We start from the raw sequence: 19,156 nt of genomic DNA on the forward strand, positions 1-19,156 counted from the left end.
TTAATTATTTATTTTAATTATTTATTTTTTTAGAAAGAGATAAAACTTTGTGGAATATTTTTCATGAAAGGTTCTCTAAAAGTCTTAGCTGCAGCCACATGAAATCAAATCATATGCTGTATAAAAAAGATTCATCTGTTCTACTTTATATTTGACTAAACTATGCCAGTGTCTGACTCTAATGAACAGATAATATTTTGAAAGTCTGGGTTACAAAACAGAACTGAAAATCTAAAATACTTTTACAGAGCGGGCAGCTAAAGTTGCTGAGCAGCAGGAGAGAGAGCGAGCAGCACAGCAGCAGAATTCCTCCCCCCGGGCAGGCACTCCTGTCGGGGCTCTTATGGGGGTGGTGCCGCCACCAACACCAATGGGAATGCTCAATCAGCAGTTGACACCCGTTGCAGGTAAAACGTAGGAGCTATGACCATTTTTTCCTCATCCACTTTATCAACCCCCTTCATAACTCTGAACACTCTCTTGGGTCACGTTGGAAGCAAAAGCTCAAACTCTTCAGTCCTTCTTCATGATGAACGTGCCTAGTGCAGCGGTGGCCTGGTGTCCAGCGGTACTTGCTCCAGTGGAGAGTAGCCTGTGGAAAATGCAGGGAAGCAGGGTGCTCCTCGTGCAGTGCTCCTGTTCTGGTAGTGTGCAGTCGTGTTTATTCACTCTGCCTTGCAGAGTTCACCTCTAGCCCTACTGGGGCAGAAGGGCAGCAGCTAAATAGTCTGCTAGTGCATGCAGCATCTGTGGCAGTGGTAAAGCAGGAGGGAAATTGTTGGGGGTTTAATTGTCAGGGAGGTGAGAGGCCAACAGAGTCTAACCCAGATTTTAAATCCAAGCAAAAGCTTTGTAGAATTGCCTCTTAGGCACTGGTAAGCAGAGCAGACCAGGATCTAGAGCCATTGCAGAAACAAAGACAAAATGACAACATTGCTGGTTTTATCAGGTTATTTTTCAGAATAGAACTGAGCTTGGAGAACTCTTCCACGAGGTCCCTGTTGCTGGGTGTTGAGCTCGTTACCAGTTGTAATCCGGCTTGATTTCATAGGGAGTATGCTCAGAGTAAGTATTTTCAGGATCAGATCTGAAGACAATGTAGTCCACTGAAGATTCTTGTATGGAAATCAGCCATACATGGGTGAGAAAATTAATTAGGTGTGACCTGATAGGTTGTTTTCCTTCCCCAGTTTCTCATTAAAATAAGGAATTGCTTCAGTCAAGGTCAAAATAGTGCCGAGTAGATAAAAATGAGTATTTGGAGGGGTTTTGGTTTGAGTTTTGGGGTCTTTTAAACTTTCCCTTAAGACATTCCAATTATTCCATTTATTCTTTTGTCATTTTTCTTTTTTTCTCATCTCATAGGCTGTGGCCTTATTTCGAGCTGACAGCCAGAAGCGTTTTTCATCACGATCTCTAAATCCCCTTTCAGTAAATAGGCTGCATGGATGTTTAACTGAAGGCACATTCCTTAGTTGGTTCATGATCTCCAGGTTACAAAGCATTTGTTTACACTGAGTTGCATTTTTCTTTTGGCTTTTTTTCACTCTGTTTGTGGTAATTTCCCTCTGAACTGTTTGCAGTTGGTGTATGTTTGTGTGTGTGTGTGTACACTTATCTGTGCATATCTTAAGGAAGAGGAGGGGGAAAAGAAGAGTTTGCCAGTGCTGATCTCTTTTGTGAATAATTTACTTCAGTCTAGAATATGTAGAAATACCATCCTCTTGTGGTTGTGTTTTCTTCGTTTGGTTCTTGGGGTTTTTGGCACTGAGTCACTTTTCCAATTTTTGGAAGCAGGTGTTGTTGGGCTCTAATACTTGCTGTTAACACTTGTTTAAAACTTCCCCAAAATGTGCATTCTGCCAACTACACATGCTACCTTATTTCCTGTGACAGCAAACTTCTATTTCAGGTCGTTATCTTATTCAAGCAGATCAACACTCAAGGCTCTTCACTTTGGCTTTGGGAAGTTCTTCCTTAAAATAGATGATGGAACAGATCCTTCTAAACTCTTTCTACTTCTGTGGCCCATTTGAAAAACAGTCTCATCCTTTGGTTTTCGCAAGTCCTACTTGGAAGTATCTTGATCTGTTTGGACCTCTTTCACGTCCTCCTCCGTCTTTGGATTGCTTTTCTCTAGTTCAGAGAGTTTCTCCATCACAGAACTTCTTTATGGCCCACAGGGCCAGGAAATCTGGAAGCCTTCTGAGATGTGTTTCTCTTAGTGTGCAGCACTTTAGTGTCTTCTGCATTTAGGTATTGCAAAAGTTTACTTAATCTTAGGTTGTTATAATAAAAAACAGGAGAACGAGTAATTCCAGAGACATCCTAAATCACAGTTGTGGGAGCTGGAAATAGTTTGGCTGTGTTTGCTAATTTAAAATAAAAGCTTGCAATTCAAACATGGGGTGAGAAAATGCTGCTCTTGCTTGGACTGAGCTACAAGAACTGATGTCTCATGGAGATTTGACGGCACCTTTATTAGCCAGTTGTTGAGTATTTTAATTGGAAATGTAGAACTAAGCTTCCATGACTGATAAATATGGGTTTGATTTCTTGGAGACTTTTTTGTTTGTTTGTTTTAAAGCTTCCGAAGTGCATTAACTGCACTGAAGATGTGTCAACAGCTCGGGGTGCACTGGAAATAACAGGCAGTAGCTACAGTGTGAAAGCCCTTTATGCCAAGCAGGCTTTTGTTGTGTTTCTTCTTTTCCTTTCTCCATTGGAAATACAGATTTCCCTGTAATAAAGAGGTACAGATAAGGTTCCAGATATTTGAAATAGGTACCTACAGCATATTTCATGTGTCAGTCTAGGTGCCCTGTGGAAAATGAAGGCTCGAGTGAGATTAGTTCTTTATTTTCTTGGTGTTTTTTCCATGTAAAGCTTTTGGGATTAGAGGTTTCTCACTTCTGTAACATCCTGAAAAGGTGACAGGTTTAGCTTTTATTTTGGAGCTGCTCCTCCTGTTTGGACCCTGAGCTTGTGACAGCTTTATTCTCAGTCAGAACTGATGAGAGGTTTTGGCCAGTCTCATTCCAGAAACATCTGTTTTGAAAGTTCCTTTCATGAATTACAGGGAGTGTGGCAAAGACTTGGTGGTTTCTTGGAGCAGACTATAGAAGCCCCAGCAAATCTGCATTTCTAACTTACCTCATCTCTCTAGACCTGCTTCTGTCCTCTGTCATCTTTTCATTGTCTTTCCAACCCCTTTCCTTGCTTACCTGGCAATGCATCCATTTAAATTAAACATTCCAGGGCCTAACGAGCATAGTGCAGTTATACTGTGTAGGTTCACCACATAGATAGCAGAAAATCTGAGCCAAAGCCAGAGAAAGCTCTCAATTTTCTTCTCTCACATGCAGAAAACTAAATTTTTGAGCAGCAGCACAATACAGTGTTTGCAGTGTCACTGATTTTCCTCTAAAGACACCCTGCAGACATGGACAGTGAAATTCTGTGAGGGACTGCAGGTGCTCCTTTTAAGTCCTTTCACTTCAGTATAATGCCATGAGCATAAGTTACTGCAGCCCAGCACTTTAAACCCAAGTATAAAATTTGTGTTACTGCCTTAGTTCATACTGGAGTTCATATGGTTTAATAAAAATCACCCATCACTGCCATTAGTTTCAAGTATGTGAATGTTGTAGGGCTTTTGTGCATCTGTTTTGCATGTGTACTGCAGGAGAATGTCTGGGGTTTTGTTTTTGTGGCCTTTGAAGTAGCCCACAGAGCAGGGCTGTCTCTGGGCCTGGCCAGTCAGTGTTGTGTTTGTAATCTGTATGCAGATGGCAGAGCTTTAAGCATTATTAAAACTGCTTGCATTAGTAACATTTAATTGTGGCTGAATTTATTCCTTGTGTTAACATATCCGAGTATCCAACATTTATTACCCCGTGAGAAACATACAAATACACTAAATACTAATTCATCAAAAGTATAGTGTTTCATATTTGCAGCTTTTATTTTTACTTTTTGTTGGGTTTTTTTGGGTTTGTTTTTTTTTTTTTGCAAGATACTAATTGTAGTATTGTCTTGCTGTACTAAAGGTGCTTTGTGTGTGTGTGTGTGTGTGTGTGTGGATAGTGCATGTCTGTGCATACTGTGTAGGCCATATTGCATGTTATTGATGCATGTTTGAAATTTATTGTGTCCTTCAAGGCATGATAAGTGGCTATCCACCGGTGCTGCCACCTTTGCAGGGCCCAGTTGATGGCATTGTTAGCATGGGCAGCATGCAGCCACTTCACCCAGGGGTGCCCCCACCCCACCAACTCCCGCCAGGTATGCCAGGCATCCCAGGCATCCCACCACCCGGTAAGAACCTCATCCTCATTCCCTCTTGGTTTCATTGTCATGTACTTGGTTTAACCCATTGTTACAGGAGTTCTCTGCAGCTTGTTCTGGTCGTGGCTTTGGTTTGTGAGCAGCAGCACTGCTGAATATCAGGGGTGTGCAGAGCACTGACACAACAGCATGTCCAGTAAGCCCTCAGGGAAAGGGTACTGGGGAAACTTGGTGCTGCTCTAGCTGGAGTTTTGCTCCAGCCAAAAAAACCTCAATGATTGGGCTTGAGTTTATCAGAGGTGTGAAAAGCTGAAATCAGGCTGTTCATACCTTTATGTCATTTGAACAGCATCTCTACACTCATCCTGTTCTTATTTGAAGTGGGCTTATATATGAAATTTATTGTTCTCATTCCTTACCAAAGTGTTTTTCAGTGTGTTAATGTTGGACTGCATTGAAATGAACCTGGTCATGTAAAACTCCTTGGCCACTGGGGCACTGATGTATTACTGTAAAACAGTGCTCAGATTAAAGCTTGCTGATAGAACAGTGGCTGGAAACATGTAGGGACAAGGTGAACTCAGTATTCTCTGTGGCCAAACTTTCAATTGGTTTTTAAGAGCATTTCTACAGCATTTGCTATATTTTTGCCACATTTTGATGAAAAGTGAGGCTTAAATGAAACAAACGTTTTACCAATGCTAATGCCATTAACGTGTCCCAATTAAAGGGGAAAACATTCATCTGCCCTTTGATCCTGTTTCCTGCTGGTTCATTTTTTACCTCTGATAACTCGTGTGCCTGTGAAAAAGATGTCATCCCTCTGTTCAGCAGTAAACAAGCTGTGGACAAAATGGTCTCATTTGCCTCCCCCTACTCCTTGCAACCATGTTTATCAGAAGCTCTGTTAAGAATTTTATCTGTACATAAATCATTTGGGTTGAGGAGTTTTCGTTTGCTTGCCTGGTGTTTTGAAATCCATCAGCATTCCACGTGCAGCTCGGCTGGAGTGCACCATTCCCTGCGATGGCACCGATGGCACCGAGAGGGAGCAGGACAAAAGCTGTGCAGTGACACTTAGCACGCATCAGCCAAACGTGTGGGAGGTGAATCCAGAACAGTGCATCCCTCTGAAGGGCTGTTCCCACTGCCATGGGCTGGATGTTTGTGTTTAAATCTGCCAGGATGTGGATTAGCAAAGAAACAATGTCTGGGAGTGAAGGACCACACGTGAAGTGGTGCTCAACTGGGCACAGCAGGCTAAGGGTGAAGCTGTGCTCTGATGCCGGGAAGGGGAGGGTGCCTTTCTCCAGACCCCTTCCCTCTGCCTAAAAATAATTCCACTGCTTGTGTTACCAATGTTTTTTCCCAACTTCTGACATACTGTTGGTACAGACGCATTTAAAATGGGAGCTGTGATCAAATGGAAAGTGCATTCAAAAAACGCTTTAGTGAGTGAAACCCAGTGGCACATCCTTTGATCACTGCTACAGAGATCATGCATTTAATTCATGTAAATTAAACCCTCAGGAAGAGTACAGTTAGTCTGCAGCTTTTCCAATGAATGAACACAAGAAGTGGCACAAGCAGAAAGAAAAGCAGCAGGCCACGTAACTTTCATTTTTTTCAGACCAGAGCATCTGTATGTAAAATGTCAGGAACTGCATGACTCTAATTTAGATCTGTACATTTTTGTATATAAGACTGACACAGTTGTGCTGCACTCTGTGCAGCAGGGAGAAGTCCCAACATGCTTGAGTAAAACAGCTTTTATTTTTTTGACATTGATTTCAAACATTCATTATTTGGTATTTTAGGCTATTGAAGCTTAACCTGCAAGGTGCATTTTGTATTAGTGAGATCTAACAGAATTTGTGCAAAGGCTTGAATTCCATCCTGCTGTGAACGTATTTTACAAAACTGAAAACAAGGAAATGTTAAGTGTTGCTAAAGCAGATCAGCATTTCCTTTCTTAAAGGAAGGGACTTCAGGAAGATCTGTCAAGCCAAAGGTATATATTATAAATGAAAAGATGCAGTCAGGCAATCACTAAATAACATGAAAAAACCTGAAAAGCAAAACCTATTCCCTTTGCATTTCTCTAATTAAAATAATTCAACAGGCCACTTATCAGTGTTTGGTAGTTGTCTTATTGGCTTTTATTTTTCATTCAGAAACTTGTGAAGTTTTTTATCGGGGGCGAGGGGAATATTTCAATGTTGTACATCTACTTAAAATAACTGTGAGCAGTGATATCAAAGTATAAATTCTTACTTAGAGAAGACCAAAGAGGCATTTGTCACTGCTCTGAAGTAAGACTATTTATTTTATATTTTGGAATATAGGTGTTATAGGCCAAAATGTGTCCCCTATGGTAGGCACTCCAGCACCAGGAGCAAGTCCTTTTGGACAGCAGGTGAGTCATTTTTGCATTATTTATAAGGCTCTAAGGCTCAGAATCAGCTTTTGAGCAACATCCCAGTTCAGACATGTAGGGATGCACATAGGCTTTCCCAGGGAGAACAGAAATGAAATGTTCTGATGTGTTTAGAACCAGTTAATATCTCACACTCAGAGTATGTCTGTATTTGATGGTTGAATTGTTACACTCAGGAGGTTTGTCCAGTGAGGTATAAACAAGGTTCAGTATAAACAAGGCAGTGTTTTTTCTTAGTTTTCTACTAAACTGCATCATTTCAGCATACTGTGAAACTGCTGATAATTTAGGTTTTGCATGCTTTGTGACACAGAGAGGACACTGCCCATTACATCAACTGTTGAGTAGGTAAAAAATATTCATATTTCACAAACTGATGAAGCAGATGTTCATTGACCGTTCAGAATTTGTGAGCTGGGTAACTGTGATGATCTGATGTTTCTTCTCAGCAATTAATGCAGATTAACTGTTCAAATCATGTCCAATTTTATTGACTAATTTTTTGCATCATAGAGAGAAATGTGGTTTTGGCTTGAGGGTGTAAAGAAAGGGAGGAAGAGTGGCTATGCATGGGCAGATAGTGGTAGGATGGAGGGGAATGGTTTTAAATGAAAAGATGAGAGGTTTAGATGCTGGGAAGAGGGTTTTTATTCAGAGGCACAGGTTGCCCAGAGAAGCTGTGGCTGCCCCACCCCTGAAGTCATTCAAGACCAGGTTGGATGGGCTTGGAGTGACCTAGTCTAGTGGAAGATGTCTCTGCACACAGCAGGGGGTTGAAATTAGATGAACTTTAAGGCCTCTTTCAACCCAAACCATTCTGTGAGTAGAAGTTAAGTGGTAAAGTGTTGATGTCATGACACTGAGTTGTTCCAGACCACAGGATGTCTGTCCTAGAAGTTCTCAGTACTGCTAGTTAATCACAGTGGTAGGAATTCTGTGTGACTGTGGGAATTTTCCTGCCCAAGATTTTTGCCTGCCAGTGATTCTGTAGAAATAACCCAGTTGTCCAAGCATCCGTGTCAGTTTGGATTAGATGTTTTAGAGTTAAATTTTGCACTTCACAGACCACAGTATTTCAGATCAAATTGGAGAAAACATGGAATAAAAAGGAGACAAAAGGTGTAATTAAGGTTAGGAGAGAAGAGATACGGTGATGGTAATCAGAGTATATTTACATAAATCAGAAATGTGAACAAAGTCTGAGTATGAATGGTTGGTTTGCACTTCCTCTCTCTGTGCATCCCCTGGCCAAAGTGTGCGTCTCCAGGGAAATTGTCTCAGGCTTTTGCACGTAACCTCAGTTGAAATTCCACTGCACGAGGATACCCCAGGGCTGGGGTGTTCCCTGCAGTCCCCCCGTGTGACCCCTGTGGTGTGACCCCTGTGTGGCTGTGCATTTCAGATCGGGATCCTGGGCCCGCCGGGGCAGCAGGCGCCGCCGCCGTACCCCGGGCAGAGCCCCGCCAGCCAGCCCGTCATGCAGCAGCCCAGCACCCCCATGTTCGTCTCCCCCCCACCAAAGACACAGAGGCTCCTCCATTCTGAAGCCTACCTGAAATACATTGAGGGGCTCAGTGCTGAGTCCAACAGTATCAGCAAGTGGGACCAGACCCTTGCAGGTAAGGCTTTGGGTTCTTTGCAACCCATTATTTTTGCTTTTATAGAAAACGCTAAATAAATTTGCTGTTTGCATATTAAAATATGTACATGCAATTGATTCTTAGAGACAAGTCAGCAGACTGAGAGTATATATGTTATCCACAGGCAAATTCCACCAGTGTTGTATAAACCTAAAAATCAATGGTATGGGCTTAAATACTAAGAGCAAAAGTAAAGTATCTTATATTGTAGAGTTATATTTGCCTTTTTCTAGAATAAACCAGTAGGTAATTGTTGCAATGCATTTCCCACACTCAAGCAAATGATTATATATAAGGAAAAGACTTTTGGTTTATCTCTGCAAATATAAGGAAGTCAAGCTAGAGTCTTCCATGCCCTTGTCATCGGCATTGGCTCAGTGCCAGCACAGAGAAACCTGTGGATCTTTTAGCTGCTCCTTGGAAGTGTTGTTAGTTTCTGTTGAGCAGCAAGCCAAAAGCCCTCCTGAAACATTCAGTACTTAAGAAGGAGCACAGAGGTACTCAGGGCTTTTTAGGGTGTCTTAGCCAGGTGTCAGATGCTCCTCTGACACCTGTGCATGACTTCTGTTTTTGTATCATTTGTTATTTTCTCTTTTATTAAAACCTTTGCTTTACAAAACACACCTGAAGAGCTGTCTTGCTGTCGGGTTATACCTTTGTCTGACCCAGAGATGGGGCAACTGAGAGGTGTTCTAAAAACTTTCATTCCGTTTTCAGTCTCACGTGAAGGGTGAGACAAATACAGATGTTACAATTCATGCCATCACAATCAGAAGCTAAACTATTTCCTAATTACAATACATTATAAGTGTTTCTTGGCCTATCGGCTTTTGCCACACAGTGTTGTAAATGCCTTAAAGCCAATCATCTGAAATTACCCCTCATGGGTCCTACTACAATGCATCTTTCATAGTTCTATTTCTCCAAAGTATCTAGTCTATTTGCAAGACCATAATTTGAAACTTGTTTCCAGTTCCATTTCTCTCTCAGCAATATCTGTCCTATTCCATGGAATTTCTAAGTCAGCAGTTTTAATCTCGAAGTTTGCATACAGATACATACTATGTGAGCCTTCCATCAAGCTTTAAGAATTCTCTACAAATCCATTTCCCACATCTCGCAAGTATTATTAAGACAGTATTATTAAGGATGGATCAAAGGTTGGCCTGCAACTTCTCAGACAGAAGTTGCAGGCCAACCTTTGATCCATCCTCGTGGGGGTCGTTACAGGCTGGCCTCGTGTAAGGTTGTATGAGGTGATTGGAGCATGTGTTGTGTTTTGCAGCACGGAGACGAGACGTGCACCTGTCCAAGGAGCAGGAGAGCCGGCTGCCCTCGCACTGGCTGAAGAGCAAGGGCGCCCACACCACCATGGCCGACGCGCTGTGGCGCCTGCGGGACCTGATGCTGCGCGACACCCTCAACATTCGCCAGGCCTACAACCTGGAGAACGTGTAGGCACAGCAGCACTCCTGCTCCAGGAGCTCACGGGACAATAGCTGGCTTAGTTACTGGGTGGGAAGAGATAACCAACAATAATTTGTATTGCATTTTACTGTACATTGCAAGACCATTTTTATATAAGGACACTTTTAATAAGCATATTTCACTTTTTGTTATATTAAGTTGACTTTATCAAATACACAGATTTTTTGCATATGTTTCCTTTGTTTGAAAGGCGATTTCATAATTGGTTGAGTGTAGTCAAGGATTCATCTTTCTTATACTTACTGCTGAGAATCTGATGCCATTGTTTTTATATAAAAAAAAAAAAAAAAAGGAAAACAAAGTATTTACAGGTTGATACAGTGGAATGTGAATTAGTCATAGTTTACATCCTATAAGAATGTGTGTACCTGTGCTTGTGTGTGTTGGCCACTTCGGGCAGAACTGCTCGGGTGTGAACAGGGAGGATCTCTTAAAAGAAGCTAAAGGTAAAATGTGCTTTGGCACTAAGGAAAATTGGCATTCCAAGTCAACACTGAGGCGGCTGAGTGGGCTACAGCAGCTGTGGAAGTGCTGGTGTGGATGGGACAAGGTTGTCTTGACTGCTCATGTTGTCCAGTCCTGTCCAGTTATTTAACTGTGTAGCCAAGGCCATTGTGATCCTAAATCAGTACCACAGTCCCTGTGCTGGCAGGCCCTTAGAGGGGAAGTGTTTCATCTGCCGTGGCCTGTGCTGAGGGTTCTGTGATGTCCCCAACACCAAGCAGTGGGACAGGGAAGCTCCTTCCCTGAGAGATTGTGTCTGTGCTGGAAGAGGCTCACAGAACTCAGAACCAGCTCAGGTCTTGGAAGGTAAGTTAGGGGAGAAAAGTGGAGTTGTTCTGTTAGTGAAGTAATGTGATGTTTTTTTAAATTCACTCATTCTCTGTTCATGATTGGGCATTGTAAGACATTTTTGTATCCTTTCTTTAAGTGTATTCATTAACCTTAGTGAAAGTTTTGCAATGCAAATTTGAGTGAAATTTGATGCTTAAATTAACTTGAAAGTAAAATACTACTGTATGGTATGGTATGTGTAAGGTCAGCATACCCAGTACATTGGAGAAATAGAGTACTTGCATTGCAGCCTTCAAAGGGCTTGGGGTTGTTTTTTCTTTCTTTTTTTTTTAATCTAAGTAAAGTAGGTATCAAGTCTTCTTGCCAAATTTCAAGGTTGTGACTGCCTTCTGCTAAAGACGTACCTGTCCTCATAACTAACCAACCTTTTGGACTACAAAGTTATTTGTTTGAAGGTAAATCCTTTCGTTTATTTAATTTTGGAAAAAGGATTAATACTTTTGGATTGCTTTAAGTAACTGGGAAAGCTCTATGAATTTGGGAAAAGTCAGCAAGACTTTTGTCCTTGTGGGCACTGCAACTCAGCCCAAATGAACTGATTTACTGATACATTTCATTTATGCTAGAGATGTTCGTCATGTGGAAGTGAGCTCTAAAGTCTGTTAGTACAGAACATTTTCATTTCAGTATATTTGGCAGAAGGTTAAATTAAATATTTTCCTTCAAATACTGGATATCTTGGGGTTTGTTTTGCTGATGGAATTAATACTCATGAGGGAAGTGACACTTGCAAGTATAAACTGTGATTTAATTTTACTGGCCAATTCCTCTCCCTCTCCTATTGCAATCCTCCAGTCATTGCACAAAATACCCCAGGTAATTACAGATAGGCACTTAAAGTCAGCTTAGGTCAGATGTGCAATGAATTGAAGGAAGTGGAGCAAAACAACATAGAGGGAAATTACAGTTTTGAACTCTACAAGTAGTACATCCATGGTACAGAAATTCTTTACTGGCCTTTGTAAATTACCAATTTTATTTAATAAAGTAGAAATTGAATAGTCTTACACCACCCTTATGGAATGTGTTTCAGTTACTGTAGGTTTTGCAGTTTTTAGCCACAAAGATGGGATGTTGAAGTGAATCAGGCAGCAAAACCCTAGTTTTTGAGCATTTGGAACCATCATAAATTGTACTCATACACCACCAGATTCTCCTACTTCTCAGCATTAACAAAAATTACACCAAAGAACCCGGGATTAATTTTAATTAAATTATTGTTTTATTTATTTTCTTTTGAGGACTGGATGGGACTCCCTTTGGAGCCTGTATAACTCAGATGTTTAATTTATCTGAAGGTCAGTGATGAGCAGATGTGCAACACTGGCTCTCTCCTGCCGAGCAGCTGAATCCCTCCTTTCACTGCTCTTTCTGGCCCAGGAGCAAGAGATCTGAAGTGCAAACAAAACCTGGCTCCTCCCTCAAGGCAGTGCAGAGCACTACCACTAAGCCACTGGGCTGGCCCTGATCAATTATTTTAAGCCTTATTTATTTCAAAATCGTTTCTCTCTATACTGGAGGCGTTTCAGTCGATTGCAGTGAAATTTAGGATGTAATGGCTACAGTCTAGAATTCAAAACCAGCAAAAGAAACTTTTCTCACTCTGGTTAAAAAAAAAAAAAAAAAAGACATGTCTGTCTGTCTCTTTTCCTTTCTTTGTGGGTGTTTGAGCCCCTCATCTGTTTTTCACTGCCGTTCATTTTACTGGCGTAAACAAAACTTTCATATTAAAATAAAAGGATGTATGGGCAATGGTTGGCTTCTGTGAGAGTGGAAAATAGATAAAACTAGGACAGGTATTTTCATAAACCAGTTGGAGACAACTAATAATTATTTGTTCTCTTCCTCAGTCCTTCCCTTCCATGAGAAAATTTACTGTTTGTGTAAAAATTCAAAATGTTGATGTTGGTGACTTTTTTTCAGCATATGTTTTTGTACCTGGTTTATCCATGCTTGGCTTTTCATTAGATCTTGAATTCCTGAAGGCTGAGCTGCTAACCAGGTTTATAATATGTATGTACCATCACTTTATTTACCTGAGTCTTTTTAATTTGAATAAAAATAGTTTGCAAAGTGTTTTGGATTAACCAGGTTTGAGTGTTCCATTAAGACTTCTGTCAGGATTTTATTTCAAGTAATTCTGGCTGTTGCTGATCCAGATGTTCTCAAGTCCTTCGTACACGTGTGCTTCTGTGTGGATAAAATATCCTTTTTCTATTGTCCTGTCTATTTTGAGATGTGCCTGTAGGTGATAAGAACAGTGGGGTTGAAAATTGAGTCATAACAAGCATGAACAGTGAACCTTGAAAAATATGTAAAGCATTGGGAACCAGCTGAGTGGAGATGCTAAGATTCAGTCAGTCCCAGATACCCCCTTATTAATTGGTTTGAAAATAAACAGCAAGCCTTAATTTGATATGGAAGCACATGTGGTTCAGGACTGTCTTCCATGGAGCTGTTTAATAGAGGGAATTAGATGAGTAACATGGAAAAAGCATCTTTTACACAATTAAATTAGAACCAAGGATAGAAATTTTCTGTACAAACTGCAAGAAAAATAAAGTGATAGGAGCCTCTCAAGGTGCCTGGCATAACATTTAGAGAGCTATTTAAACAGTCAGAACACAGCATTATTTAATTAACACACATCCATGTTTTCAGCCTGGGGGATAAATGCTGCCTTTCACACAGGCTGCCAGCGTCACAACACTTCTACCCTTCTGTTGCAGTTGCCCAGAGGAAACTAATTCTCATCATCCTCCACGTCTTATTTGCTCACTCTGAGATACTAAAGATCGACCATAAATGTATGTAGTTCCTTCTTGGCTGCAAGTGCACAAAATTGAAGTTTCAGAATGTCTGGGCACTGAACATTGTGTAAGGAATGGGTTCTGGTTCAGTGATAGACGTGAAATTTTGATTAATAAAATGAAATCTTACATTCTTTTTGCCAACTGCATTTTCCAGCAAGTCCAATTTGACCCTCATCTTCGGTGTGAAGCACCAGCATCCAGTACTGATTTCAGGAAGTTCCTCAGGAATAGCATTCATCCCACCAGTGCCAGGAATACTTTTTCCCCTTTCTCTGAAGGAGCTGGGTATGGCCACAAGCAGAGTGCAGGTACAGTTTGGATCTGTGTACTAAGTTGTCTTGGTTTGGAAAGACTGGTGTGTGCCATGAAGAGCTGGAGTTTCCCTTGGAATGAAGAATGTAAACCCCCTCCCTCCAAATTATTATAATTTTGAAATCAGGGGCTTTCAGGCAAAGATACAGGAATAGGAATAACAGTTCTTTACTAGGAATATTAAAAATGTAGTAGTACAAAAAAAAAAAAAAAAAAAAAAAAAAAAAAAAAAAGGCAAACAAACCAAAAGAAGAAAACACTGACAGTCAGAATACAGCCTGACACCCCGCTGGTTGGGGTGTTGGTAGCAGTGCAATTCAGTCCTCCTGCAGTGACAGATGTGGTTCTGCTGGAGCAGAGATGATCCTGTAGAAGGGGTCAGTGGTGGTGAGATGGGTCTGTTCTTCCTCTGGGAATCCAGTGCAAACAGGCTGTGCTGGTGTTCTGAATCTCAGGTTTTATCCAGGTAGGAATGCTGTGCTCCTCCCCCTGGGTGGAGCATCTCCCACTGGGATGATGTCATTGTGTCAGCCCTGCAGTGAGCCTCGATGGCCCATGAACAGCAGATTCCTCCTGGAGGGAGGATAGGTTGTGGAAGAGAGAAAGAAAACACCTCCCTAACTGGTTTCAACAGATGGCAATAGAATACACACTGCTGGTTACATCTTGCATTGCAACCCAAGACATAAGTCCAAAGTGAAAGCATGCCTCCACTGATGACAGGAAGAGTTTGACTTCAAGGAAAAATTCCCCAATACATCAGATGACTGATACTTCCTTTGACTTTAATACTTTGACCAGATGACTGATGACAGTTACTTCCTTTTGCTGCCTTTGAAAAGCTTGGACAAAACTACTGCAGTCCTGTGCCAGAGAGGAGTGCAGGCTGGGCACAAATACCCTTCCTTGTCTGTAACTTCTTTCAGCTCTTCCCTGGCTCACCACAGGTTTTTCAGCAGACAGCTGCGTCCTTGTGTGCACAGCTGCAGGGGAATGATCAACAGATCTATTTTTTCCACAGAATCATTCTGGATTGGTGATAGAGTTGTTCCCTCTCTAATGCTGCTGTGGTGAGCAGCACTGCTTGTGCATAGGTGTCACTGTTTGTCCCCAGATGACTTTTTACTGCTGCTGCCTTACTGAGTTGAATTTTTCCATGCCTGGTGTCCATTCCCCTGACTTCCAGAGTTTGGAAAGTTTGCAGCAGGAATGCTTTGCTGAGTCTCACTCAGAAGCTGTTGCTGTGGCCATTTCACAACCCATGAAAATGCTGTTGGTCAGTGCAGAGCCGTGCTCCAGGCGGACACCGGCTGAATTCCCTGCTGAATTCCCTGCAGAAGGAAGGGATGTGCTCAGCCCTGAAGCTGCCAGGGGCTTGGCAGGGCTAGAAGTGAAAGCTGTGACCTTGGCTCACTCCAGCAGCCTGGAAAAGCCACACAGTGTTCCCTGAGTCCCAAGCCAAAGGAGACCTCTTGCTTCCTCCCTGTTCCCTTTGCCACAGCAGATGGAGGGGGGAAACTGGAGGATGGGAGGGAGACAGGGATATGAGAGTCAGGGAGTCCTGGGGAAGGCAAAGAGCACAGAATTAGAAGTCAGCAGGAATAAAACTGCAAAATCAAATGCAGACTTTGGTTGTCGAAGATGGGGTGTAGTTTAAAACTGATAAATCCCCATGTGTGCTCGGCAGTGGAATGGGCTGGAATTCTGCAATGGGAAGTTGCAGCTATTCTGATTTCCAGCATTAGTGAGAGACCAGCAAAATCTAAAAATGCCAAAGGGTCAGCACTAGCAAACACGCTGAGGATTGGAGACTGCAGCTCAGATTTCTAAATGCCAAGCTTCATATTCTGTCATAACAAATCTGTGCTGCCTGAAATGGTACGATGCCAACTCAGAGGATTTTATTCCTGCAGCAGTCACCAAGCTCAGTGACACGGAACTCCCTGACACCAGGCATCTTGTGAGTGATTGCAGCCTCTCTCCCTTTCTGTTTACTGGGCTGGAGACATCTCAGAGACCTTCCAGATATGCCTGGTGCTCTCGGCTGCCAGTGGGAAACAGTCACTGCAAAACAAGCAAGAGGTCTGAAGTGACAACTGAGCTTGGCTCAGGGTTGTCTGTGGGATACTCTGCTACTATTACAGGAGAGCTTAAGGGAAGCCACAGGAAGTTTTCACATCAGGCTCCCAAGGCCTGAGAAATAACTAGAGCACAGGGCTCTTGACTGAAAAAAAAAAAAACAAAAACAAAAAACAACCTGCCATATAATGGAAAACTTGTTTTATGAAAACAGCACAAAAGAGTTTCAAAAGGCTCAAGCAATAAAATCAGATGGAGATAAAGCTCAGCAGTTTTCAAAATCTGGCTTTTTTATTATTGCTTTATTCTTTAATATACTGCTACGGTCAGGGTTGACTCCAGTGCAATGATCTGTGACTGCAAAAAGCTGCTTGTTCACGGGTTTTGGGCTCTACCTTGAAACTAAAGTCAAAGATTCTTACTCTGAAATCGATGCTTTTCCTCAAGTGATTTACTTACTGCAAAATATGCAGTGGCACAGTCACATCTTTAATTCTGTCTGTTTTTATCCCTTGAAAACACAAGTAGCACTAATCCTTCAGATCAAGTCCTTGGAAGGCACAACACAAAGGTTCCCCTTTGTTTGCAAGTGGAGAACCTGCACCCTGACCTCTACAGAGCTGCCCTTGTCTCTGCAGTTGATGAAAATTTACAAAGGCTGACAGGAGGCAACACAGGAACACCTGTAAGGGCATGAACTCCTTCGGGATTGGTTTTAGGCTGATCTTAAGAATTAGCTTCTTTGTTGCACCTTCAGCCCGCACCACCACCCTCAGAAATGAAGCAGTTGTATCAATGTAGGATCCTTGAAGATCCTAACACTGCACCAGTCACCGACCCCTCCCACGCTCCCAGTGTCGCTGTGCAGGGAGCAAACCCTGCTAGGACACAGCAGTAGCCCTGTTTTCCTGCTTTGGGGACAGGATTCCCATCCTAGGACTCAGAGGGGCCAGGACTGACACTGCACATCGCTCTGGTCCCTGTCAGGTGTGGGCAGCACAGCCCAGACACACGGGTCACTTTCCAAGCACTGTGGGCTGAGCAAACACTGGGCAGGAAATCTGTGCTTTCTTTATCCAGTTAAAATTGTGCCTCACTGCAAAGAAAACAAATCAGCCGCCAGAGCGGTTCTGGTAAGTACAAAAGAAACCAACTCAAAATTACTATTTCCATTACGCTGAGATGGATACACAGTGTAATGTTTCTTCCCCACTGGTCTTACCACAAGGGGGGTGTTTCACCAAGCAAACAAAAGCAACAGCCAGACTGTTTACTCAGTTAAGTTTATTTAAAAGCACTAAGCAAACATTAAATTAGTGGCAGAGGCCCAAATACAATGAAATTTTCATTTCATTTAAATACAAATATTACAGATATGGAAAACCAAAACTGCCCAAACCATCTGAGTGTATTACACAAGCCTGTGGATCACAGTTCATCTTGCAGAGCCAACATCTTTCCGCACCATCAACGTGGCAGTGCTGCTGCTTTGGCACTTGGACAGTTAAAGCACTCAGGAGCTTCCCCTTGAAGAGTTTCAGCTAAAATTCCCCCTTCTCCATCCTTTCCTCGTGCTGTCTTTCAGATTGTTTCCTACGGTAAACATCATCTGCAGAAAAAGATGTTTTGTATTAGTTTCCCCAGTGCAAGATGGTGTTAAGTACACGAATCCTGTCATCTCTTTTTAAACTTTCCAATCCCAACTTCTCTTGCAGATGCTGACTAACAGGCAACTGGAAATTCAAGCCAACAGAAATCCTCATTACCACTTAAAATAGCTCATGTTCTCTCTCCCATACAGGCTAAAGTTCTTCCCATCACTCCCAATGAAATGTTTTTCTAAGAAAATTAAGTTTCCAGTGCAAAACAGTTGTTTCTTGTCTACTTTCCCACGAGGGTAAATTAAAATTACAAATGCCCCGACTAGCTGAAGGGAAATTAAATTATAGGCATGAAATCAATGCCTGAGGGCTTTCAGCCTGAGTTGAGTATTTTAGTCTTTTTTAATATAAACAGAACACAGGAATATTCCCACCTCCATGGTCTTCCCAGTCATTCTTCCTGCTCCCACATACAGTTGAGCTGATCCTTTCAATGAAGTAGACAAAAATTTCTAGCAGGGTTTATTAAAGGGAGGAGTGTCACATTAGAAATAAATGCTTTTACTAATAGAACCTAAATGCCGTTAGCCAACTTCTCATGAGCCATTTTTATACTTATTTTATAAGCTGTAAAATTCACATTTCAGATGATGCCACGCCTCTCCCTAAATGCTGGCAAATCTGGTAAGTTTTTTTCAACCATTGCAGAATGGTTTGAGTTGAGAGGGACCTTAAAGATGACCCTGTTCCATCCCCTTGCCATAAACAGGGACACTTTGTGCTAGACCCGTTTTCTCCGAGCCCCATCCAGCCTGGCCTTGCACACCTCTAGGGGCGGGGCAGCCACAGCTTCTCTGGGCAGCCTGTGTCGGGGCCTCGCAACCTCAGAGGAAAGATTCTTTTTCCCCCAATATCCAATCTAAATGTACGCTCTCTCAGCTAAAATTTCATTGAGTGCTCTAAACCCAGGATTTTTGTTCGTTTCTGCCCCGTGGGGAGGCGCAGGCCGAAGCGCCTCCTCCTGCCCGAGGAGGGGCGGTGTGTGACCGCGGGCCGGGCCCCGCGCTGTCATTACGGGGGAGGGCGAGCGGCGCCGGCCCGCGGGGCGCCGGGGACCCCGCACTCACAGAAGGTCTCTTGGCCGAAGCGGAAGTTGATCATGAACCACTCCATGGCTCCGCCGAGCACGAAGAAGAAAGGCAGGAACCTGTAAAAGCCAAAGCGCCGCTGCCCGGGCACCAACTGCAAAAGGCGCTTCAACCTCTCGCTGACCAGCATGGCCGGGCGGCCCCGGCGCCTACGCCCTTCCCGGGTGGAGGAGAGAACAGAGGGGGGCGTGTGAGAGGCCCGTGAGCGCAGCGGGCTGGGAGCGGCCGCGGCCCGGCCGAGCCCCCGCGGCCATGGCGCCCCCGGCCCGCGCCGCCCGCTCCCCTCGGGCGGGAACGCGCAGCCAATCAGCGCCGCGCCCGCCGCGCGCGACCCCGCGCCGCTCACCTCCCGCCAGAGGGCTCCGCGCGCGGCCGGGCAGGAGGACGCGCCGAGCGCCCACGTGACCCCCGCTGGCAGCGCCGTTCCTGATTGGCCGGGGCGGGGAGGGGGCGGGGCCCGGCCCGGGGAGCCCGTGAGGGCCCCGGCCCCGCCCAC

The 19,156-nt window shown here is 43.3% G+C and overlaps 2 protein-coding genes across 8 annotated transcripts in view; one reads left to right on the plus strand and one right to left on the minus strand.

The window, feature by feature from the left end:
• The window catches only part of PBRM1 (polybromo 1), a 52,410-nt gene extending 42,389 nt beyond the window's left edge, over positions 1 to 10,021 (plus strand). For 5 of the 7 annotated variants that reach the window (XM_066195128.1, XM_066195131.1, XM_066195130.1 and 2 more), the window contains 4 exons: positions 4,162 to 4,317; positions 6,633 to 6,703; positions 8,127 to 8,343; positions 9,650 to 10,021. In XM_066195128.1, the coding sequence (XP_066051225.1) occupies positions 4,162 to 4,317; positions 6,633 to 6,703; positions 8,127 to 8,343; positions 9,650 to 9,822 (617 nt within the window). In that variant the 3' untranslated portion in view covers positions 9,823 to 10,021. The remainder of the gene's footprint in view (positions 1 to 4,161; positions 4,318 to 6,632; positions 6,704 to 8,126; positions 8,344 to 9,649) is intronic. The other 2 variants (XM_066195133.1, XM_066195134.1) reach the window with 1 other exon arrangement.
• Positions 10,022 to 17,177: 7,156 nt separating this feature from the next.
• UQCC5 (ubiquinol-cytochrome c reductase complex assembly factor 5) lies at positions 17,178 to 19,084 on the minus strand. The gene is made up of 3 exons (XM_066195250.1): positions 19,007 to 19,084; positions 18,640 to 18,816; positions 17,178 to 17,520 (listed from the first exon to the last, which is right to left on the minus strand). The coding sequence occupies exons 2-3, from the start codon at positions 18,788 to 18,790 to the stop codon at positions 17,453 to 17,455; spliced, it is 219 nt and encodes a 72-aa protein (XP_066051347.1). The 5' UTR covers positions 18,791 to 18,816; positions 19,007 to 19,084; the 3' UTR covers positions 17,178 to 17,452.
• Positions 19,085 to 19,156: the final 72 nt, after the last annotated feature.

The sequence above is a fragment of the Chamaea fasciata genome, unplaced genomic scaffold (genome assembly GCF_029207755.1).
Source record: "Chamaea fasciata isolate MVZ Bird 193981 ecotype frontalis unplaced genomic scaffold, bChaFas1.0.hap1 SCAF_13, whole genome shotgun sequence".
NCBI lineage: Eukaryota > Metazoa > Chordata > Aves > Passeriformes > Sylviidae > Chamaea > Chamaea fasciata.